General features: G+C 45.1%; 2 protein-coding genes across 18 annotated transcripts in view; both read right to left on the reverse strand.

Moving 5' to 3' along the window:
- Positions 1–7,483, reverse strand: part of LOC144332671 (uncharacterized) — a 42,651-nt gene extending 35,168 nt beyond the window's left edge. Inside the window, exons 1-3 of the mRNA XM_077953108.1 lie at positions 7,437–7,483; positions 6,972–7,102; positions 6,198–6,761 (exon numbers count right to left, since the gene is read on the reverse strand). Of these exons, the coding sequence (XP_077809234.1) occupies positions 6,256–6,761; positions 6,972–7,102; positions 7,437–7,483 (684 nt within the window). The 3' untranslated portion in view covers positions 6,198–6,255. The remainder of the gene's footprint in view (positions 1–6,197; positions 6,762–6,971; positions 7,103–7,436) is intronic.
- A 287-nt stretch (positions 7,484–7,770) lies between these two features.
- The window catches only part of MPHOSPH9 (M-phase phosphoprotein 9), an 83,223-nt gene continuing 65,887 nt past the window's right edge, over positions 7,771–25,106 (reverse strand). For 9 of the 17 annotated variants that reach the window (XM_015153064.3, XM_077955599.1, XM_077955595.1 and 6 more), the window contains 8 exons: positions 23,291–23,425; positions 21,935–22,110; positions 20,613–20,753; positions 19,319–19,439; positions 18,419–18,522; positions 17,450–17,697; positions 17,098–17,166; positions 7,771–8,070 (listed from right to left, as the gene is read on the reverse strand). In XM_015153064.3, coding sequence (XP_015008550.3) covers positions 7,978–8,070; positions 17,098–17,166; positions 17,450–17,697; positions 18,419–18,522; positions 19,319–19,439; positions 20,613–20,753; positions 21,935–22,110; positions 23,291–23,425 — 1,087 coding nt within the window. In that variant the 3' untranslated portion in view covers positions 7,771–7,977. Of the gene's footprint in view, positions 8,071–10,105; positions 10,155–10,617; positions 10,714–11,433; positions 12,629–17,097; positions 17,167–17,449; positions 17,698–18,418; positions 18,523–19,318; positions 19,440–20,612; positions 20,754–21,934; positions 22,111–23,290; positions 23,426–25,106 lie in introns of all 17 variants that reach the window. The other 8 variants (XM_077955587.1, XM_015153068.3, XM_015153067.3 and 5 more) reach the window with 4 other exon arrangements.

The following is a 25,106-nucleotide window of genomic DNA, read 5'->3' on the forward strand; positions in this document are numbered from 1 at the left end:
GGCCAGAGTGCAGTGGCACGATCTCGGCTCACTGCAACCTCCACCTCCTGGGTTCAAGCAATTCTCCTGCCTCAGCCTCCTGAGTAGCTGAGACTACAGATGCACGCCATCACACCCAGCTAATTTTTGTATTTTTAGTAGAGACGGGGTTTCACCATGTTGACCAGGATGGTCTCGATCTCTTGACCTCATTATCCACTCACCTTGGCCTCCCAAAGTGCTGGGATTACAGGCATGAGCCACCGCGCCAGACCTCTTTCAACAGAAACATACAACATAAGATTACATATGGATTGGTTAAAGAAAATGTTGTGCCCACAGGCTCAAAGAAGCCTAATCCTGTGTTTTCCCTAAGAGCGGTGGTTCAGTGTTCACTAACTCAGTGTTTTAAGCGGGACTTTATAGAACATAACTATGTTAACCAGCGTGGTGCACATGTCTGTAGTCCCAGCTACTCAGGAGGCTGAGGCAGGAGGATCATTCGGCCCAGGAGTTTGGGGCTGCAGTGAGCAATGATTACGCCACTGCACTCCAGCCTGGGAGACAGAGAGAGACCCTGTCTCAAAAAATAAGAAAAAAAAAAGAACCTAACTATGGCCAACAATATGAATCAAATGACTATGCATACATGTATGCATAGTCAGGATATACTTTCCTCAGACAGAGCTATTCCAGCCTGCAGTCATGTGCTCCTAAGGCTGCAGGTTGGCATGTCCACACCCAACAAGGAGTCTGAGCTGTCAGCTTCTGCTCCAAGACTGGAATCAGCCTCAAGGTCTCTTGGGTCCTCCCGCTGCTCTGATAACACTCTGCCTTTTCCCTGGACCCATGACTCCCACTGACGTCCCTGATCATGACCTCTGATCTTTCTGACTAGCTGGGTCTTAATAAGACCCCTTTCCACAATAGAGATAAGGGACTGCAGGGGCAAGGGCACTCAAGGAAAAGCTTTGTGAAGGATGGGGAACTTCAACAAGGAGAGTGTAAAACTCATCTTTCCAGGCTCTCTCTCCAAGGCTGTCTTGGGTTTTTGATTTGTCTATTACTGGAACCCTGCCTGTTAGTTTATTTCCTGTGTCCTCTGGCAAAGGCAGTTGTTAATATAATTTGACCAGGTGCAATGGCTTACACCTGTAATCCCAACACTTAGAGAGGCCCAGGCAAGAGGACTGCTTGAACCTGGGAGTTCCAGACCAGTCTGGGCAACACAGCAAGACGTCATCTCTACTAAAAATATCGTTCTATCATAAAGATACAGGCATGTGTATGTTCACTGAAGCGCTATTTGCAATAGCAAAGACATAGAATCAACCTAAATGCCCCATCAATGGTAAACTGGAAAAGAAAATGTGGTATATATACACATAGTATAGAATACTATACAGTCATAAAAAAGAATGAGATCATGTCCTTTGCAGGAACATGGATGCAATTGGAGGCCATTATTCTTAGCAAACTAATGAAGGAACAGAAAACCAAACACCACAAGTTCTCACTTATAAGTGGGAGCTAAAGTGGGAGCTAAAGGTGAGAACATATGGACACACAGAGGAGGGCAACACACACTGGGACCTATTGGAGGGTGAAGGGTGGGAGGAGGGAAAGGATCAGGAAAAATAACTAATGGGTACTAGGTTTAGGTACTAATGGGTACTAGTACCTGAGTGACAAAATGATCTGTATAACAAGCCTTCATGACACAAGTCTACCGATGCAACAAACCTGCACTTGTATCCCTGAACTTAAAAGTTAACAGCTGGACGCGGTGCCTCACGCCTGTAATCCCAGCACTTTGGGAGGCTCAGGGCAGATCACCTGAGGTCAGGAGTTCAAGATCAGCCTGGCCAACATGGCGAAAACCTGTCTCTACTAAAAATACAAAAATTAGCCGGGCATGGTGGTGGGCGCCTGTAATCCCAGCTACTTGGGAGATTGAGGTAGGATAATCACTTGAACCTGGGAGACGGAGGTTGCAGTGAGCCAAGATCACACCATTGCACTCCAGCCTGGGCAACCAGAGCGAAACTCCATCTAAAAATAATAATTTTTTAAAAAATAAAAGTTAAAAAAAAAAAAAGAGTAATTTAAGCAAATGCCAGCATGCCCCTCCTAACATCACTCGTCATGTGTTTGACCATAAATGTTTAGCAGAGGTTTGCCCTGGTGTTGCCAGACTGGGCGTGAGGAGGTCAGTACTCCATACTCATTTTACAGGAATCAAGGACCCACGTACAGAGCTGTCACTTTAAAAAAAGAACACTAAACTGGTAATCAGGGACTTGGGTTCCAGGCTAGCAGAGAGGTCTTGCCCAAATCACTTCTATTCTTCCAGCCTCTGCCTCTCATCCTCAATAGGGTGCAGGCCCTCCCAGCTCCAGTGTTCTGGGATCCTCCATCAAGGATACACAAGATTTGAAGAAGGCATCACCAGTCTCCCCACTTTAGTATCTGGACCAATTCTCTCCTTTCCCACCAGAAGACCTGTCTTGCAGGGCCATCATGATAACCACAGATTTTAGAATGTAAGTCCTACACACCTTTACAGTTGCTGTGGACTATCAAAACTACCCATTCTTCAAGGCTTCCTTCAAGTCCCACTTCTTTCAGGAAGTCAACCCTGACTGCCTTACCCAGAAAGGGCATCTACTCCTCTGACCTCTACCTTCAACAACTCTTATCACACATACCTTTTGTTACCTGTGGACTCATCTCCCTAACCACACTGTGAGTTAGTGTGTTAGGTACAATGTTACCTTTTTATTTTTATTTATTTTTTCTTTTAGAGACAGGGTCTCACTCTGCTGCCCAGGCTAGAGTGCACTGGCACAAGCTTATATAACTCACTGCAGCCTCACACTCCTAGGCTAAAGGGATCCTCCCACCTCAGCTGCAGGTGCACACCACCATGCCCAGCGAGCAATGTTACTTACTATATTCAATTCTCTTACCCATACAGTTTTCCAGAAACCTTTTGTGATAACTTTATAAAGAGCATATAGAGAGAGATTTACACATAAACACACACACAGAAAAAAGAGTCCAGAAATAAATATGCTGATGTTGAGGGCAAGTGAATATAGTTGCTAGACAGAATATCACATTGTGTGCTGAGCAGCCTGGAAGCCAAGGAGAAGAGGAGAGACATAATCAGTTGGAAAGATAGTGTGGTATAGAAAGAGCCACACATAGTGTGGCAAAGAAGCAGAACTGAGTACAAATCCAGGGAAACTTGGGCAAGTTAGCTGACCTCTCTGTGTGTCTTAACTTCTTTCTCTGGAAAAAAAGCAGCAGAATACAACCTACCCTGCAGGGTGTGTCAGGGAGGCCCAAGCACACACTGCATGGTGCAAAGTATACAAACAAAACATGTTTTCCTTCCCCACCTTCCTTTTCATTATCAAAGGAGAAAGCAACCTAGTTTCCTGGGGGAAGGAAAAGTTTGCCTGGCCCTAAATTCTAAAAGAAATTTTTAATATGGGTCACTGTAGGAAGCCTTTAGAAAAGGGGGAAATGCCTCAGATTATGGTTTTAGAGTAAACCAGATGAGGATTTGCCATGGCTCTATTTGATAACATTCCAGGGTACCCAGTAAAAGCTTAATAAACAACAACCAAATGACCTACAGAGAAGCTGGGCAAAGACCACTTATCCGCATCTGTGTTTGGAGGCAGGGAGTCCTGTTAAGCAGCTTTCAGGGTGACTATCTGCAAAGGGATTGATCTCATCTAAGCAAAGTTGAGAACTGGCATACAAGAACCCAATGGCTCGTTTTGGATTGACCTTGCGGTCATAAGCAGTGGCTCCTCCTGCCTATGGCCAAAGACACTGGAGCAATACCACTACGTTTACTTTAAAGAGCACATGGCCCCCAACATCTTTTCCATAAACAGCAAGGCAGTGATCTCGAAGTACCAGACGTTTCCTCTGCTAATCTCTACAGATAACTGCACATCCTCTGTGACTGGTCTTCTCGAAGACCAAGTTGGAAAGACTAACTGGATGGGCTGGTTAGGAGAGCATCTATCTACTTGGTGTTAAAACAGGCCTCTAGACACGGAGGAAGGCAATGGGTCCCCATAACAGAGAATGTATAAGCAATAGACTCTGGACAAGAAGGGCTATCAGTGCTCATCTATGCCAACCCTCTCACTATTTTCCTAAGTGCCTTACTGTGCAGCGAAGCATTGGGGACGCAGAGAAACATGAAGCAGCATTGACCGCCCAGGAGCTCACGGTCTAGTGGGGGGCACATGTAAATAGATAAGGGCCATTCTGTGTGGCAGGCAAGTCAGACTAGGGTGGTTCGAAAATCAGAAGGGGGACCAGTTCCACCTGTGAAGGCCAAGACTGGGTCTCAACCAGTGAAGAGTTGAAGGTACCTGGGGAGATGGAGGGCAAGGGAGCACCAAGTCTTTGAAAGCCTCTAGGTAGCCTGAGAGGACTGCAGCTTAGAGTATGAATGAAATGCTAGCAGAGGAGGCAGAAAAGGTAGACAGGACCCAGATCCCAAGGGGCCTTAGATACGCAAAGGAATTCTTTCAGATTCCATAAGGTGCAACCACAACCAAGAGAAATCAAGCGACCTAGTTAAGCTCCTACAGCAAGTTATGCGGAAAAGCCAGGCCTGGAACCCCAGTCCCCTTCTCCCCTTTCCCGCAGTCCCCTTCTCTCCCCTACTGCCTCCCATGCCTGAGCAGCTGGAGAAGGCCAGGAGAGAGAATGGCCCATTCAACACTCACTACCCAGAGAATCTAGAGTCTGTGCCTGGCCATCTTCAGGGCAGAGGATGTACTGTCCTGTTCACTTGGCAAGCCACTCCTTACAAGAAAAACAGTCCTTCCTAGCTCACTGTGTTTGTCTCTGCAGTGGGAGAGGGCTGGAAGTCCATTCCAACCACAGAATACAGTCTCTTCACGGAAGAAAAATAATTTAACAGCAACAGTCCAGGAACCAGAAAAGCTAGGGTTCCAGAGGCAAGCCTTGGAAGGGCCTTCTGCTCCACGGAGACACTGACTGCACGCAGGGTACTGACCAGAGCAGGGGACCAGAGATGAATCAACTCCAGCCCTGGAGCTCACCGTCCAGCAGGGGAGATAAGGCAGATGGAAAAGTAACTATAAAATAAGGCAGACGTCGATAAGAGTTACACAGGAGATACAGATAGCAGGCAGTGGGAGTTCAGAGCAGAGAGGAGTCTGGGGGATGGGTGTCAGAGAAGATTCAGATGAAGGGGAGCACTTACTGCCTTCCCTCCAGAAGTGGGGGGTCTATCAGCAGCTCTGGTCACTCCCAGATGGGGGCCGGGGAGAGAGCTGGTCGTGAACAAAGACAGATGTTGCAGTGAGGTCTCCTTTGAAGAATCCAGATTCTGGGTGGGGGAGGCAGGTAGGCCAGGGTGTTTGCAGAGGCGCCCAGCCCACACTTCAGAGGGAGGGAGAGGAGTGCAGGATGCCTGCAGGAGCAAGTCGGTGGAAAGGGGACAAGCCTGGAGGACTTGCCTTGAAATGACATTTGCACCGCACGCACTATGTTCACCTGGACTGGTCGTTTGGGATTTCTTGCGGGGAGTCAGTGCACACTGGGGCGGGTGACACTGAACTTTCCCTCTCCCCAAGCCCCCCCGATCAGCCTTCCCACGGATAAGAAAGGATTCGGGGTGTGAAGAAGACAGAGGCGGCACCCCCATAACAACAGGAAGGGGGCACTGAGGATGGAAACGGGCCACACCCCAACCCTGGGCCCCCGACACGCAGAGGTCACGGCCCGGGCCTGGGGACGTTGAGCTGGAGGCGGGAAGCAGAGGCGGCGGGCCAGGGGGCTCACCTCCGTTTCCTGCCGACAGCCCCTTCCTCGCCCTGGCACCGGCACTGCCCACGCCTGCCCCCTGACCGCTATGACACTTGTCCCTGGCGGGGGTCCCCCACGCGGCCGCGACCGACGGAAATTCGGAAATCAGCGTTTCGGGCACGAATCCGGGGCCGGCGACTCACTGAGGCCATCTCCCGAGCGGGGTTCCCGCACGCCACACCCTCCTCCCTGCCCGGGTCTCCGCTCCCTCCTCCAGCCCCGGCGGCTCGAGGGCGGGCGGGCCGGGGCCTCTCTGGGAGCCGCCGCCCCAGATCCCCAGGTCCCCGGCCCGCGCCCGGCACTGCGGGACTAGCCACGGGCCTGCGGAGCGGCCGCCTGGACGCACTCACCCCGCTCAGCGCGGCCGTGGGCTCCGTCCTCTTCGGCCCCGGGTGGGCCGCCGCCACCTCACGCTGCCTCACGGGGAGCGCCCGCCCCGCGGCCCCGGCCCGGCCGGCTGCGCCCCGCGCGCCCCCGCCGCCTGCTGGACCCGGGCGAGCGGCAGGGCCCCGGCGGGCATTGCTCCCGGGCGTCGCAGGCGGGCGGCGGCGGCGCACGTGCTGGCGGGCGGCTCTCGCTGCGGCGGCCGCGGGCTGAGGAGGAAACGCCGGGCGGGCGGGCGCCCGGGGCCGCCTGGACAGCTCTACGCCGCGGCGCCGCCGTGCCCCGCGCACCCCAGCGGCCGCTGCTGCCCGCGCGCGCCGGGCCGGGCTCGCATTCCCTCAGTGGCGGCGGCGCCTCCTCAGGCCGCGCGGGGGAGCGGCGGCGGCGGCGGCGGCGGCGGGGGCGCGTCCCTGCGGAGTCCCGGCCCGGCCCCGCCGCCTCCGCCGGAAGAAACCTCTCCGACTCAGGCAGCCCGCCTGGTTCCTCAGCCCCGCCGCGGCGCCCCCGCTCCTCCCCAGCTCGCCCGTGTTCTCACACCCCGGGACTGCACTCGTGGGCGGCGGCGCGGATCCCCGCCTCAGGGTCCTCGCCCACCGTCCGCAGCAGCCAAGCGCACTTGGAGGCGGGAACCTGCCGACTTGCGGCCACTGTGACTCTTAAAACAGCCTCATTTTAAAAAATGAAGTTTCTTAGGAGCGAAATGGCAAACCAGGGAGGGCAGAGCGCAGCGGGCCGCTCACCGAAGCCCAGCCCCGCACGCGGTGCTCGCCACACGCCGGGTCCGCGCTCTCCCCTCAGGACGCCCGGGCCACGGCCCAAGGAACGGCAGAGCCGGGACCGCAGCCGCCCCGGTTCCCACCTCAGGGAGTAGCTGGAAGAGGATCACGAACAGCTTAATCCCGATGATCTGGCACGACAGGGCTCTCCAATGGGAAGAGCCCCCGGTGGGGGGGCGTCTGGTGACATTCCTTAAAAACATGAGGTGTTTGTTAGGTTGAGCCAGGGTGGACTTGTTTGGCAAAATCTGAAGTCATGGAACTAAAGAGGGCACACCTAAAACTTAGTGATGGGCGACCCATCCCTTCTTATCGCCTTATAAGGCTGAGGAACCGGCGGTGCTCCCCTGGAGAGGACAAGCTAAAATTAAGGCGGCCTAGATGACTCCAGATGGAGCCGGGGAGGCCGAGCCCCTGACGGCTGCTCACCTCCTGTGGTCACGGCAGAACCCAGCCGAACGGGCCAGGAAGGCCATCGTTCCGACTAGCCTCCAGGTGCCCCTGACCATGACTAGGCAGAGGAGGACCAAGGCGTCCCATCATCACTTAGAACGCCTCAGCCCCTTCCCTCCACCAAGAGGTGCCCTAGGATCCATCCAGAAAGATCTGCGGAGCCCACAGAGCCCCAGCGGGAACTGTACTCCTGGATGGACGCCCCTTAACCCGTAACTCAAGGACTTCTCTATGCCTGCGACTTAAAATCACCAACAACCCGCTCCCGCAGCCAACTAGCATAAATAAACACACGAAGGCCACACGCCAGTTCACAGCCACGAGTATTTATTGAGTGCCCGTAGTGCAAGAAAGAGATGGTCCCTGCTCCCGCAGAGCTTACAGCTTCACGACGCCAGCATCTGTCTAGATTCAGAAACAACTGCAGCAAGCACTTGTCTATCCACCAGCAGCACTGTATAAAGCACATTTTTCACATTATCAGTCACTGTTACAGTGAAATTGTTAGATGTAAAAATTATCCTTGAAATCTGTAGTCATAGAGATGACACGATATATAATGTCCAGCAAATGCACATTTATGGCTTGATTCCTCACATATCTGAGAGGTCTATGGAAATAAAGCACAAATCAGGCAGAAAAGACTTAGTAACACAGTTTCTAATATTGGGGTAGTAGTTTATTATCAAACTACCATAGAGCTCTTGGCAGGGCGGGAAATTATTTCCAGCTAAATTTGTGCAATATAGTGGATTTAATCAAACCTGCAACTGTCAACCATACATGATCCCCCATGACAGGTAAATATAATCTACCTGTCTGAATCCTAAAAGGCTACGGGTATGCATTTATTTTTTAAAGCTTCTTAAATACTCATAGCACAAGTGGCACATTGAAATCTAGTGAAAACTTCTGAGATAATCTAAAAATTAAAGTGACAAAAGTGTCTAATTTTACCACATATTTAGGTGCAGAGTTCAGATTTCAAGCAGCGTCCAGCAAAGCATGTGGCTTTTCTGGGTTAGAAGGGGACAGTTTTTGATTGGCTATCACAGGCCCCCCATACATCTCCTAACGCCCACTGGCAGGCACTTCCCGCGCGTGGTTCTGCCCACAGGCCATCACCTTTAGATGAAACATTTGAAGGGGCAATTATTTGGAGGATACTGGCAATAACTTTTAGAAAAACAGCCTATATTTATATTATCAAATAACCCCCAAGTCACCAATAAGACCAAAGTGCTTTCTGAACTTACACTTGACAGGTTATCAAATTTGTTAAATTTTTGGTGGTTAAAAAACCAAACACACCAGAAGGAAGCTCAATTTAAACTCCAAAAAACTCATGTTTTTTGCAAAGAGTGAAGATAACTAACAAATGTCAGTCCAAGGCAGTTTTCAGGTCAACTGCTTGGGACATAATCTACTTTTTTATTTCAAGTGTGCTACCTCAAGGCTGGGCACAGTGGCTCATGCCTGTAATTCCAACACTTTGGGAGGCCAAGGCAGGAGGATCATTTGGGGTCAGGAGTTCAAGACCAGGCTGGCCAACATGGTGAGAACCCCGTCTCTACTGAAAATACAAAAATTAGCCAGGCGTGGTACGCACCTATAATCCCAGCTACACGGGAGGCTGAGGCAGGAGAATAGCTTGAACCCAGGAGACAGAGGTTGCAGTGAGCCAGTACCACACTACTGCACTCCAGCCTGGACAACAGAGCTAGTAGACTCCATCTCAAAAAAAAAAAAAAAAAAAAAAGTATGCTACCTCAAAAGCCTACTTAACTCAATGAATCTGAAATGTAGTATTTCTTGAGCACTTACTAAGCACCAGGCACTTTACAAAATCTCCCTTAATGAACGGAGTTTTCGGCTGGTCGCAGTGGCTCACGCCTGTAATCCCAGCACTTTGGGAGGCCGAGGCAGGCAGATCACGAGGTCAGGAGATCGAGACCATCCTGGCTAACACAGTGAAACCCCATCTCTACTGAAAATACAAAAAATTAGCTGGGCGCGGTGGCAGCCACCTGTAGTCCCAGTTACTCAGGAGGCTGAGGCAGGAGAATGGCATGAACCCGGGAGGCGGAGCTTGCAGTGAGCCGAGATTGCACCACTGCATTCCAGCCTTGGTGACAGAGCGAGACTCCGTCTCAAAAAAATGAAAGGAGTTTTCTTATTTCATCTTATAGCTGAGGAAGGCAGGCCTGTGCCAGGATGTGACCCAAGTCTCTCTGGCTCCAAGTCTCTCCTCTCTTGTCCCAAGCCCAGCTCTGCACAGCCCTAGCACGGCCATTTTAGCTATATCTGTTGCTTCAGTTGGAAAAGTCCTTTGGTCACAAAGGCCACTTCCATACCTCAGGAGTAGCTCCTGCAAACAGAGGTTTAGAAAGGGAAAGGAAGGGGGCAGATCCAGACATCAGGAGAGAGTTCACTTTCTATTTGATTTTAAAAGGCACTTCCCAGAAGTGGCAGATTTGCTTAGGGTTTTTTTTTTTTTTTTTAAACTATTAATACTTGCAGCACAGCCCGAAGCCAATAACAAAAATAGTTTACCCCCGGGATAATAGCTGCTATTTAGAATTGCCATCTTTCCTACTTTTAGGTGGAGTGTTTTTTCAGTTGAGTGTTCATAAGACAAGCATTACCAAAGAGAAAGATAGCAGAAAGAATTTTCCTTGGTTTCCCTCTTCACAGCTATGAAGAAAAAAAGAATAATTTTTTAAAAAATAAGTGACTGATAGTTCCAATCTATTATACACTTCAAATATCAAAGCATATGCTTTCTGAGAGAGAGGCACAGAAGATGTTTTGATGGAGCTTAACGCTTTTTGGAATAAGCCAATATAGGCTACTAAGAAGATAATTCCTTGGCAAGATAAAACTATCATCTCTTCTGAAATGGCATTTTTTTATTCTTAAGAATATAGTAGACTTTACAATAAAAGTAGGGAACAAGGAAATATCCTAACAATTTTCAAGTTAGTTTTTAATGTCATATCCAGGAACACATTAAAGGGGGTCTTACTAGATCTTGACACAAGCTGTACTGGAGCTTGATTAAAATGAACATTTTATTTACCAAGACTAAATTTTTTTTTAAAGGCTGAAAACCAAGAATAAAGAATACCAAGAATAGGCCGGGTGTGGTGGCTCCCACCTGTAATCCCAGCACTTTGGGGGGCCGAGGCAGGCGGATCACATGAGTTCAGGAGTTTGAGACCAGCCTGGCCAACGTGGTGAAACACCATCTCTACTAAAAAAAAAAAAGAAAAAAAAAAGAAAAAAAAAAAAAAGAAAGAAATATATATATATACACACATACACACACACAAGACACACACTCACACATATTCACATACGAAATCAGCCGGGCGTGGTAATAGATGCCTGTGATCCCCGCTACCCAGGAGGCTGAGGCAGGAGAATCCCTTGAACCCAGGAGGCAGAGGTGGCAGTAAGCTGAGATCATGCCATTGCACCCTAGCCTGGGCAACAAGGGTGAAACTCTGTCTCAAAAAAAAAAAAAAAAAAGAATAAAGGCACTTGATTCTAATTGTAAGTAATTTTGATTAGCCTGAAGTCTTCAAAAGTTGCAGGAGTAGGGAGCAAAGGTTCAACTGCACTGTCAGACAGGCCACCCTCCTTGCTGAGAAGGGAGCAGGGCTGTGGACCCCTGGCCTGGGGACCAGCCAGGTGAAGGGTGCTCAAAGGTCATTTGAGAGCCTGCTTGGAATAACTGTGATGGCTTGGTTCATTCTAACTACTTATTAAGAGCCACGTAAGGAGGAAAAGCTCAAAAGCAAACCAAAATTTAAAACCTGAGCATGTTCAGTACAAATCCACTTTGAAAGTTTGGATGAGACTGTTTATCAACATGTACCGAGCTGGAATATGTGGGGCACTGCGTTCTGACTGGCTACAAAGAAGTGAGTGGTTACACAGCTCCAACTTAACCAGTAGTCCCAACACAAACCTGCAATGCTCCTGGATCAGAGGAGAGCTTCCTGCCCACGTGCTAATTCTGAGAGCCAGCGGCTACCACAGAGGCAGTGGGCTGGAGCCCTCTGCAAGGCCAAGGGGAAGGCACCAGGCTTCATCCAGACACACTCCCTGTCCATTAACAAATACAGTAGATTATGATGATCTAAAGTCTAGTGTTCTTACAGCACCTACAATGGAAATATTTTTCTTTTTGGCCAGGGTGAAGGAGTGGAAAGGGGTGAACATGTCCAGATGACAACTATGAAGGACAGCTGAAGCCACGCACACTAAGAAAACCAGGCTGCCCTCTTAATCCCTCATGGGGTGGTGGCTTGTATTTCAAAGGGTTTATCTGTCCATTTATCGTCCAGGGTGGGACACAAGTTAATTCAGAACAATGGGCAGAGAGCTAATTGTTTAACTTTTTTAGAAAGATAAAATTAGAGAATTACAATCCCTCTCATTTTTCTATTATAAACAATAAAGTTTAAAGAAAATGAGTTATATTCATGTAGTTTTCAAAGCTTTCCAAGAGTCCATTAGTACTATTCTGATACTCACTCTAAGACATGTTTCAAATAGGAATTGTATTATCATTTTTTAAAACCCTCAACACAACTGAAATCCAAGGTACACTGTAATTGTTTATGTATTCAGCATGTACTAATCTATCATTATGGAAGCTATTAAGCTTTATTGTTTTAAAAAATGAATTGTATTTACAATGTAGAACAAGTTTATAAAATTGGTGTGTAAAGTTAATTGTAAAAGGATAACACTATTTGTTTAGAAACAAGCTGCTTCCCCTGCTTATATTTCCTTATTCTTGATATAAATTGGAGACACATACTATTTAAAAATAATGCTTTTTAAATAGTAAAATATACAAGAGATTCCTGAGCATAACAAAAATATCTTGAAAATATGTGGCCATTTGAAGTATAAAATAGCAAGTGTAAGAATAGCATGATTGTAAAACTACTGTTTGAAGGCTTATAAACAGTACAAAATAGTTTGCCTTTTCTGACTGCATAATTATACATTAGTGCAAACAAAAATGTCTCAAAATTTAATGGCTACAAATCTCAAAGATTTGCAGAGGTACGCAAAACATGGAATTTCTTTAGCGTCATGCGAACTGAACCCAGTTCTCGATTAATCCTTTCCAAACGATCTTCCAAGGCTTCCTAGGTAAAAACAATGGGAAAAGTTTAATTAGAATTCTCTATCAAGTTCTATAATCACCACCAAACTGACCTTTCTTTTGGCAAAAGAGCAAGTATAAACACTAAAATTACAATTATTTTGCTTTCTACACAAATCATCTTACAATTTCTTTTAAACTGAACAATATAAATTAGCTTTTCAACTATTCCAAATAACTGCTGCACTTTAAAATATTCTCAATATGTTTGACACATTGAGGTATACGGAAATTCTAGTAATAGCAATACAACCGACTGGAAGGGAATAAATCTTTGGCTCTGAAGTGAGAACAGTACAAGAGGAACCTAGGAGGTGCTTCACACATTTCACCAGAAGAAATGGACACATTTGATCAGTGCTGCATCCCACACATACATAGATCAAATAACTTTCTTCTCACCAAAATTTCTAAGTTAAAAAGGAAAAAAAGGCTGGGCGTGGTGGCTCAAGCCTGTAATCCCAGCACTTTGGGAGGCCGAGACGGGCGGATCACGAGGTCAGGAGATCGAGACCATCCTGGCTAACACGGTGAAACCCCGTCTCTACTAAAAAATACAAAAAACTAGCCGGGCGAGGTGGCGGGCGCCTGTAGTCCCAGCTACTTGGGAGGCTGAGGCAGGAGAATGGCGTAAACCCGGCAGGCGGAGCTTGCAGTGAGCTGAGATCCGGCCACTGCACTCCAGCCTGGGCGAGAGCGAGACTCCGTCTTAAAAAACCGAAAAAAAGAAAGAACACTGAAGGATGCTTTTATACTTTTCTAAAAAAAAATAGATTTCACAACGAATTAACAATTGCTATTTTAAAATAAACAATATTACTGTTAAATAATACCTGAACTATATATCATTATAGATACTACTGTGTTTTTGTTGAGACAGGGTCTTGCTCTGTCACCCAAAGCTGAACTGCAGTGGCACAAGCATAGCTTACTGCAGCCTCAAACTCCTGGACTCAAGCAATCCTTCCACCTTAGCCTCTTGAGTATCTGAAACTACCACCACACCCGGCTGATTTTAAACATTTTTTTTTTTGCAGAGACAAGGTCTCATTATGTCACCCAGGTTGGTCTTGAACTCTAGGCCTCAAGTGATCCACCCACCTCGGCCTCCCAAAGTGCTGGGATTATAGGCATAAGCCACCACACTAGCCTCATTTTAATTTATTCAGTATTAATTCCAATGGTGTCCTGAAATAAAACTTAAAATGTTTTTCTTTAATTATAAAAGGATTCATTATAGAACACCTAGAATACAGAAAACTTTGAAGATAAATAAGCAAAAAAAAAAAAAAAACTGTTCTCTTTCCTATTTTTTCTGCATACATATATATGCATACCACTTTTTCACTTTTTTTTTTTTTTTGGGAGACAGAGTCTCACTCTGTTGCCCAGGCTGGGGTGCAGTGGCACAATCTCAACTCACTGTAACCTCTGCCTCCTGCGTTCAAGCGATTCTCCTGCCTCAGCCTCACAAGTAGCTGGGATTACAGGTGCCCACCACCATACCTGGCTAATTTTTATATTTTTAGTAGAGACAGTGTTTCGCCATATTGGCCAAGTTGGTCTTGAACTCCTGACTGCAGGTGATCTAATCTGTCCACCTCAGCCTCCCAAAGTGCTGGGATTACAGGCATGAGCCACCACACCCAGCCACGTACCATTTTTTAAAAGAAAAACAAGGCAAAGCATGGTAGCTCACACCTGTAATCCCAGCACTTTAGGAGACCAACATGGTAGAACTACTTATAGCCAGGAGTTCAAGACCAGCCTGGGCAACACTGCAAGCCCCTGCCTGTACAAAAAAATTTAAAAAATTAGCCAGGTGTGGTGGTGCATGCCTGCTGTCCTAGCTACTGAAGGGGCTGAGGTGAGAGGATTGCTTGAGCCTCAGAGGTCAAGACTACAGTGAGCTATGACTGTGCCAATGCACTCTAGCCTGAGAGACAGAATGAGACCCTGTCTCAAAAAAATTAAAAAAGAAACCTAAGAAGAGAATCAAACTCTATCTCAAAAATTTTGTTTTTTGAGACACAGTCTCACTCTGTCGCCCAGACTGGAGTGCAGTGATGCGATCTCAGCTCACTGCAGCCTCCAACTCTTGGGTTCAAGTGAACCTCCTGCCTCAGCCTCCAAGTAGCTGAGATTACAAGCACACCACCACAACCGGCTAATTTTTTTGTATTTTTAATAGAGACAGGGTTTCACCACGTTGGCCAGGCTGGCCATGCCTGACCTCAAGTGATCTGCCCGCCTTGGCCTCCCAAAGTGCTGAGATTACAGGCATGGGATACTGTGCTCAGCCTCAAAATATCTTTCAATTAGGCTGGGCCCATGTGCCTGTAATCCCAGCTACTCGGGAGGCCGAGGCAGGAGAAACAGTTGAACCAGGTTGTTGGAGGTTGCAGTGAGCTGAGATTGCGCAACTGCGCTCCAGCCTGGCAGCACAGCGAGACTCCTCTCCAAAATAAATAAAGAGCCGGGCGCGGTGGCTCAAGCCTGTAATCCCAGCACTTTGGGAGGCTGAGACGGGCAGATCACGAGGTCAGGAGATCGAGACCATCCTGGCTAACACAGTGAAACCCCGTCTCTACTAAAAAATACAAAAAACTAGCCGGGCGAGGTGGCGGGCGCCTGTAGTCCCAGCTACTCCGGAGGCCGAGGCAGGAGAATGGCGTAAACCCGGGAGGCGGAGCTTGCAGTGAGCTGAGATCCGGCCACTGCACTCCAGCCTGGGCGACAGAGCGAGACTCTGCCTCAAAAAAAAAAAAAAAATAAATAAATAAATAAAGATTAGCCAAGACAACCTCACACCTTTTAAAAAACGATCACATTGGCGGGTATTTTTTTATTATTATTATTCTTTTTCGGAGATGGAGTCTTGCTCTGTCACCCAGGCTGAGTGCAGTGGCACGATCTCAGCTCACTGCAACCTCCACCACCCGGGTTCAAGCGATTCTCATGTCTCAGTCTCCCGAGTAGCTGGGACTGCAGGCGTGTGCTACCACGCCTGGCTAATTTTTTGTATTTTTAGTAGAGATGGGGTTTTGCCATGTTGGCCAGGGTGGTCTCGAACTCTTAACCTCGTGATCTGCCCACCTCGGCCTCCCAAAATGCTGGGATTACAGGCATGAGCCATCACACCAGGCTATGGCAGGTTTTTGTTGTTGTTTTTATTTTCCCCCAGAAAAATACAGGTTTCAGGATGGGGAAGAGCTTATCTTCATACACTGCAGGTGGGAGTAGAAATTGTCTCAAATACCCTGGGTTACAACTTGACATATATCCAAAGCCTTAGAAATTTGCATTTCTTTGGTCCTGGCATTTTTACTTCTGGGAATGATTCCTAAGGCAATACTTACATGTGCAAAGAGATATGTTTAAGAACTTTATTGTAGCCTTATTTACGATATCCAAAATTAGAAGCAACCCAAATTTCTAATAAAAGATTATTGGTTAAATATGTTACTGCTGATGGAATATTGTAGGTTAATTTAAAAGGATGTTATAGAAGGACATTTTATAACATGAAAAATTCAGTTGAAGGACTTTTTTTTTTTTTGGAGACTGTGTCTCACTCTGTTACCCAGGCTGGAGTGCAGTGGCGCGATCTTGGCTCACTGCAATGTCCGCCTTCCAGGTTCGAGCAATTCTCCTGCCTCAGCCTCCTGAGTAGCTGGAATTACAGGCGCCCCCACCACCACACCCGGCTAAATTTTGTACTTTTAGTAGAGATGAGGTTTCACCATGTTGGCCAGGCTGGTCTCAAACTCCTGACCTCAGGTGATCAGCCTACCTTGGCCTCCCAAAGTGCTGGGATTACAGGCATGAGCCACCATGCCCGGCCTATAAATTACTGACTAAAATTTATCAGAACAAAAAGACAAAGTCAGAAGAAAAGAAGTTGGGGGCTGGGCGCAGTGGCTGGAATTCCTGAACTCAGGTGATACACCCGCCTCAGCCTCCCAAAGTGCTGGGATTACAGGCATGAGCCCCTGCGCCTGGCCCACAGCTCACTTTTTAAACCTCTACAGCTATTCAGTTTCCAAAGTGTAACCATTTTATCTGCTTGCTAACGGAAAGGAGTTCAGAAATAAATTACAGATCTGAGGAGAGAAATCAAACAAAAAGAGAGGCAATCTGTGAGCACTAACTTAATGTAAAATCTGTTGAAAAGCATATTGCCATTTGCTCTCAAGTTAGTTTCTTGAAAATACAAGGGCATGAACACCTTCTTCTCTAAGTCTAAAGGTAAAATCAATTTTTATTCCTGAAAGCTAGCTTGCAGTTATAAAATTGCTATAATCAAACACTTCCTGTAAAAGCTAAAAGTTTTGACTGCTGCTTCAGTGTGTCTAATTTTCACTGTGCCATGATTTTTTAAACCCCTCTTAGATAAATGGAACACTGACTGGCATCAAGCCTCTAAAGTAGATTCAAGCTAAGACATTTCACCTGATTTAATCTTGTCTGTAAAGTGATTCGTCCTCCAGGAGAAGGCATCCTGCTTAGTGCTGCCTCAATCTGTTAACACACGAAAAAAAATGTTTAAATTACTGGCAGGGAAGTTTATCACACAGAATGGAAAGAAAAGATTTTGGCTTAGTATTTCCTTATCCATTTCATCTCAACTTAATTTCCCTCTGTCAATTAGTAGCGACCACATGGCTCAAATCCGTTGCTAGCACAGCTCTGGTATGTTATCCCGGTGTAATTTCCTGAACAGTTTGACTCAATAATTCCCTTCTCCTTAGACATAAGCATTAAGTTCAGAAAACAATTTTTAAAAATACTTGTTTGTTTTTACCTGGTCCTTTTCTTTTGTAAGTTCATCAAAAAATCGTTCTGTTTCAGCTAGGGTCCTAATTTTTGCTGTATATTCAAAATCATTCCCCTGTGGAGTGACTGAAACCGGCTTACACTGTTCATAGCTAACTGATTTATTCTTCTCCCAGGCTGTTCTCACAGATACTTTCTTCATTCCATTTGGCACCGGTTCAGGGCAAGAGCTATGATTAACATGGTTATCGGTGGCTTTCTCAGAATATGTTTTTTCTGTCAGAGAGGAGAGAAATCGCTTATATTTCTTATCAATTTTTTGTGTAGGTTGCATATATATTAAATATGTTGCCCAATTTCACTTTCTGGATATAGCTGCTATATGGCCCAAAAAAGTAATGAAAAGAGATACAATAATCAATCATATTTACTCAGTGCTTTTTTCTCCAAAGAATTCTGAAAGCTTTGCCCTCTGTTTGACAATCTTTGCAACTTCCCTTAATGAACTTAAGCAAACTTCATGTAAACATAAATGAATTTTAAGTAAACTTAAAGCAAAAAAAAGTTTAAAAACTAAATAATACATTACATTTAGTGGACATACACCAACACTAAACAGGTAACGTTTTGAGGGCCTACCCAAGTGACTTCACATACATTGTCTTATAGCTTTATTCCAAATTTAGAATATAAATGAGAAAAAAAGTTACCCAAAGCCTAAGCGGCATATAGAGAATAAAAATAAAGAGAATAACTGAATAGTGTGGCCCTGGTAGTTAAACATCAACATTCCCTGTACCTCAGTTTCCCAACTTATCAATGAGGATAACAACATTGACATAACAACACGTAGCATCATGAGTGCTTAGTTTCAGAGGCCCTTGAGTAGGAAAATATTTAAGTGCAGGATATTATAATATTTAGAACACTGAGAGATACCAGAATCTCAAAAAATGAATGACTAAAACCATAACTAATATTTTTTAGGAAAAGATACCTTCCGAGTCATCTAGAGGAAGAAACTGGAGTTGCTTTCTTGGATTGGTACGTTGTAATGTAGACACAGGAACAGTATCTAAATCATCCAAAAGTATATCAAATCTATTGAATGAAGCAAGTTACTTGTGAGAAAAAAATGTTAACTGATTTTCCCTATCTCCACTACAAAGATGAGCTGGCATCCAGCTAACTCACATATTTATGTATTTTCTTAAAAGAAAGCTGGTTATATAATTGTCTAAAACTGAAATTTAATTTCTATTTTCTAACAAAATTGTATTTACATACTAAAGACTTAAAACACTTACCCGTACATTATGTCATTTGATCTTTATAAAAACCTTATGAAATAAGCAGGGTAGTTATTATTATCCCCGTTTTATAGAAGAAGAAACTGAGGTTCAATGTGCTTAACTCATCTCTGCAAGAGCCTGACAGAGTTGGGTCTAGAACCAAGAAGCAACATCCCTCCCCATCAACAGCACACACAGCTGCCTGCACTTCGGAGGGGACAAATTCTCAGCAGCACAGGTAAACATGCATTTGGTGCCAGGGCCATACCAGTAAAGCCCACTTTCCTGTACAAATGGCCCAAAAGTTTTCCTGTATCATAAACCTTTTCAGGAAAACAAAGAACTATCTATCATTCTACATACAAAAGCTGAAAGGGGTGCTGAGGTGATATTTAAAATCTAGTAATAGCAAGTTTACAGTTAAAAACTGTGTTCATTGTACTGCAGTACTTTAGTTGTAGTATGATATTCCCTTATGATTTAAATGAAATCCACAGAGTTCCCACTGGCAACTGAAAAATTAGTGATAGCTAGAGACATAAGTCAACATTTGGAAAAAAATCACTAATATAGTAAACTTTATTTTACAATTTTAGAGAACTTACCGAATTGGACTGCTCTCATTTTTGCTAAGCAGATGACTAAATCCTGGGGACAAGTTTTCTTTAGGGGATCGCTTTGGACTATAAGCCACAGTCACTGGTGTTAGCATAATCTCTCTTTTTGCTATAGAAGAAAATGAAGAGGAAATATTCTTTTCCTTCTATATGTATCAGCATAAGTTTCTTTTTCAGTATTTTTTTTCTAATTTTGAAAGGAATATAATTTCAACGTAAAACTTTGAAAGAGAAATAAGAGTGTACAAAAAAATAAAACCACTCATAATCCTAATACCTAGAGGTAACTACTGTAACACTGTAGTATATCAGACAGTACTTTCAGCACTCTGACTCAAAACTGGTTTTTCAGGATTTTAGAAGTCGACTGGAAATAAGATGGAAACAGCAGTACACTACTGAACATTCCTATAACACAGTAATAAGAATCTCCTCAGCTGGTGTGAAAATGGAAAATCAGGACAGAAATTCAATGGTTCGGCCGGGCGCGGTGGCTCAAGCCTGTAATCCCAGCACTTTGGGAGGCCGAGACGGGCGGATCACGAGGTCAGGAGATCCAGACCATCCTGGCTAACACGGTGAAACCCCGTCTCTACTAAAAAAAAAAATACAAAAAACTAGCCGGGCGCGGTTGTGGGCGCCTGTAGTCCCAGCTACTCGGGAGGCTGAGGCAGGAGAATGGCGTGAACCTGAGGGCGGAGCTTGCAGTGAGCTGAGATCCGGCCACTGCACTCCAGCCTGGGTGACAGAGCCAGACTCCGTCTCAAAAAAATAAATAAATAAAAAAAAAAAAAAAAAAAAAAAAAGAAATTCAATGGTTCAACTTTAAAACCAAACCTGTAATTAATTGGCTAAAGAAAAGTGGTGACTAATGCTGAGTACTTGAGATCAAATACATAAGAAGTATATTTGCAGACTAGCTTGGATTAATTTGATTGAATTATCTGGATAGTTATCTACGATCTTAAAAACTCTGCAGTATTTTTAAGTATTAGTTGCAAACAATTTAGTGGACACAAATTATTAGTATTAGTTGTAAACAATTTACTGGGCACAATAAAAAAATCTCACGTTAATAAACAGATTTCTTCATTTACATTTGTAGTATCTGTGCGATCAGACAATTTTATTTATGAACAAGATCTTATTTAGGGGTCCTCTGCCCAGAGTACTCTACTAGGTGCTGAGGATACAAGAGAAACCGGAAATGGGTAAGCAGTGAGCACAGCTCAGAAGTCACGCTTTTGAACCCAAGAGATGTATGTACACATCTAATTCTTACTTGGAGTACTTGATTTACGACTTGAAGGTGGTAAAGATGATGATCTCTGTGAGGCTGAATTAAGTCTCTTTTGTCTCTGTTGGACACACTTTTCTGGAGAACGACTTGCATTAACTGAAGTTTCAGTTTGCCGAGGATTTACTACAGCAGACCAAAAAAAAGCAAAACAAAAAACAAATCAAAACAAGCCTCAGCTTCAGTTATCCACCTTTATTAACAGGTGGTTATACATGGTTACACACCAAGCCACACAGCTTAGGTTCTGTTCAAAGCATTTATTCTCATCAGCTAGGTTATAATTACTATTTGCAAATGCACCGCATTATAATGATAAAAAATGTTCGATGAAGAAAAATATGGGAGTTTATAATGAATTCATTCTGGTTCCCTGTTTACAATCGGCATTCAAGGTGATTTTCAAGAGGGTTATTTTTAGAAAGCAGGTTATTAATTTATTTACTAAGAGACACTGCTTGGGAGATGTAACCCCAAAGACACTGGCAGGATGACTAAGGGGTCTGAGCAAGCAAACATAGAGGAAAAGGAGAGAAACATATTGGTGACCTGGACCTGTGAAGAAACACAGTATTAAAGACACTGCTTGCCTTATCTACAGATGCTCAGTAACCAAGAAAGAAGAGGAAATGTTGTATCTCACTTCATGAATACCAAATGCCTACCACAGCTTTCTGATGTGTGCAAGTAAGACAGACTGACAGGAATTTTTCAAATATCCTTAGGAATGCCATGTAAGGCCGGGAAAAGTGGTTCACGCCTGTAATCACAACACTTTGGGAGGCCAAGGCGGGTGGACCACTTGAACCCAGGAGTTTGAGACCAACCTGGCCAACATGGTGAAACTCCATCTCTATTAAAAATATTACAATTAGCCAAGGATGGTGGAGGGCGCCTGTAATTCTAGGTACTTGAGAGGCTGAGGCAGGAGGATCAGTTGAATGCAGGAGGTGGAGTTTGCAGTGAGCCGAGATTGCACACTGCACTCCAGCCTGGGCAAAAGAGTGAGACTCTGTCTCAAAAAAAAAAAAAAAAATGCCATGTAAACCTTTTTCATAATCAGAATGTAAGATGCAATTGGCTTTGAAGGTACATGTTACGCCAGAACTGTGATAAATTATTAACTAGGACATTCAATTCTCTATGAAATGGGGCTGAAGTAGCAGTAAAATAGCAAGTTTACAGAGTTAAAACTTCTAATTTCATTACCTAAAGATTTTAATTTTAACGAAGGTAATATAAATGGGGAAAGATATCTATATCCTATCTATCTCAACAAGGAAATACTCAAACCAGGAAATACTCACTATTGGAAGTGTCCTCTTTCTCTGTCTGTGTCCCCCAATTTTTAAATATTTTTCCTTCATCAAGTTCTTGTAAAGCTCTCATGATCGGTGTGTCTGAAGTCTCTCTTTGCTTTTTTATCAACAAGCTTGTTGATGAACTTCCAGGTGAAGAATCCTTTTCCAGAGGTGAATGGTGCCTTAAACAATAATTTTAAGACATATAGTGCTATGGACTGAACGTCTGTGTCTTGCCCTCCACCCCCACACCAAACATACACATTGAAGCCCTAATCTTCAATGTGATGGTATCTGGAGGTGGGGCCTTTACGAGGTAATTAGGATTGGGTATGGTCATGAGGATGAAGCTCCCATGATGGGATTAATGCCCTTATGAAAAAGGGAAAGAGGCAGGAGCGCTCTCTCTGTGCACACACACCAAGGAAAGGACACGTGAGGACATAACCAGGAAGAGGGCCCTCACCAAACACTCCGCACCCTGATCTTGTACTTCCAGCCTTCAGAGGTAAAGAAAGAAATGTGTGTTGTTTATGCCACCCAGTCTGTGGTAACTTGTTACAACAGTCCAAGCTAAAACACACACTTTACTGGGGTTGTTAGGGGAATAACAGAGTTGACAATTATACTCCACAATGAGCATGCTTTGCAATGCAAATAAATTAAACCTGCATACAGTGCTTTCCCATCCTTCTAACATCTTACACTTAGACGAACAGCATCTGCACAGTACCCTGGAGTAAGCGGCTGAGGCTGCTCAGGCAGGCTCCGGGCTCAGGCTGGCCAGAGCCATCTGAAGCAGGAGAGGATCTACATCTTTTGTTTGTTTTTAGACGAGGTCTCACTCTGTCACCCAGGCTGGAGTGCAGTGGCGCAATCATAGCTCACTGTAGCCTTGAGCTCCCCAGGCTCAGGTAATCCTCCCACCTCAGCCTCCCAAGTAGCTAAAACTACAGGCGCATGTCACCACGCCCGGCTAATATATTTATTTTTTGTAGAGGTGGGATTTTGTCATGCTGCCCAGGCTGGTCTCGAACTCCTGGGCTCAAGCGATCCTCCACATTGCCCTCCCAAAGTGTTGGGATTACAGGTGTGAGCCACCGTGTCTGGCCTGAGGATTGACATCCTATCCTAATCACAAACCCATACTGTGCCACTGAGCACAGGTGGGGAAGCTCAGCAGAGCTCATGGAAGTAAAATATTCTAAAAGTAGTAGCCTTTCAAAGTAAAATAAAAAGTCATCTTCTCAAAATTAAGACATTAAACAACCAAAGAGATGGCTTCCTGAACATTTAAAAGCAATTGAAATCTCTAAGAAAACATAACATCCCTAAATAGAATCTTTAGCAAAGTTATCTCACCCAGTGCTACAGGTCTCCTCCAGCTGGTTATCCGTGTTACTGTCCTGGGTGTCCAGAGGCTGGCCAGTAAAGATGGAATACTCTGCACCTGGAATCAGCCACTTCCGCCTGCTGACGTCTGAAGTTGCTAGTGTGCTATTAGAATGAAAACAGGCATTATAAAGGTCTGCACTTCAATTCAGACTGCATGTGCGTATAAACAATCTGCTCTCAAACAGTATTTACACATTTGTACAGTAATTTTAAAACCACATGTAACAATCTATATTTTAGATACAATTTATTTTACAGTTTTATGATTCAACTTAACTGTTCTTCTAGGTTTCTGTTACTCCTGAATCTCAGTCAAGATTCAGGTACTTGTGGCTCTGAACACTCCCCTCACTGTCTCTCAGGCATTTCACACCCTTTACGCTCTGTGCCCCTACTGTAGCTGAGGGTAAGGCGTTGAATGAAGCAGGGCTGCGCTTCTTGTTCCCTTCAGACCAGCACTGTCCAACAGAGTCTTCTGCAAAACCAGAAACGCTACCTGCACTGTCCAATGCAGCAGTCACAAGTCAGGTGTCACTACTGAACACCTGAAATGTAGCTGGTGAGACTGAAGAACCAATTATAATATCTTAATTTTAATAAAGTAAGTTTTCAGTATCAAAATGGAGTCACTAAGGTCAAACTCCCACAAAATGGAGCTGGGAGGCACAAAGGAGCAGCCCTCTCACACAGATGCTGATTATGGGAACTATTCTGAATTCCTCAGAACCACAGTATTCCAGATAATAAGCTGTTTGTACAAGGAAACATCCCTAACAAGGAATGCCTCCACCATTGAGCTAATGCTAATGCCTGCAATATGCTCCTGTAACCAGGGGTCTTGGTTTTCAAATAGCTTAGTGGACTGTGGACTGCCCTTTGTCTTTTAAAGTTTCCTGTGTCCCAACCCCTTTGGACATGCTTATGGTTCACCACAGCATGCATCCTTCAGATTGCAAACCCCCAACATTTCCAAATAAATTTCTTTGGAGAGTCAGTCTCTGTTGCTCATTTTAGCTTGACATGATTGATTTAAATAGTAATAGTGGCTGTTGGCAGGACTGTACTGAACAGCGCAGTTCTAGACTATCGCTCTCCCAGCTCATCTGAGGTTCCCACCATCCTGTTAACCCCCAGTCGTTCCCCAGACTTTGCAGCCTGCCTTGTTTTCTCCACACCTATTCCTGTTTTCATACTAGGCAACTTCCTGACCGCTCTCTCCAGTGAGGTGACCCTCTACTCCTCAGCTAGCAACCTCAGAGGGTAGTTGCTGGCTTTTGTTATAACCAGAGAACACACTCCCCTTAAGAAACCAATACTCCAAAGACTCCGCCCCTATTCTGCCTCCAGCCCTCAAGCATCAGCAACGTGACCTACAATCCTTGGCCTCTCCACTTTCCGTTTATCAACCCCTCCTAGCCTGACTAGGTCCTCTTGATCTACCCTGGGGTCCACACTCATGCTTTCTTGCTCACCTTTCGCCACACCTGACTGGCAGCAAAATCTGAGGACTGGCTGACTACAAAGGCTGTGCTTCAGGGTCTAAACTCCTATCACTGAGCTTTGCTGGAAAAAAGCCACCAGCTGGGCAGACTCATCAACACCTCAGGCGGATACCCCAAACCGCCTGGCAACGTGACTTTCTGTAACCAACAAACTTCAATTCTCCAAACATGACTATCTCACACCCTTTCCACCCTCCTCAAACCTCCCATCCCACCTTCGTTGACAGGTGAAACTTTTGAGTCAAACTTCAAAGAAACACCAGAAACCATGAAACAACGCT

The sequence above is a fragment of the Macaca mulatta genome, chromosome 11 (assembly GCF_049350105.2).
Source record: "Macaca mulatta isolate MMU2019108-1 chromosome 11, T2T-MMU8v2.0, whole genome shotgun sequence".
Classification (NCBI taxonomy): domain Eukaryota; kingdom Metazoa; phylum Chordata; class Mammalia; order Primates; family Cercopithecidae; genus Macaca; species Macaca mulatta.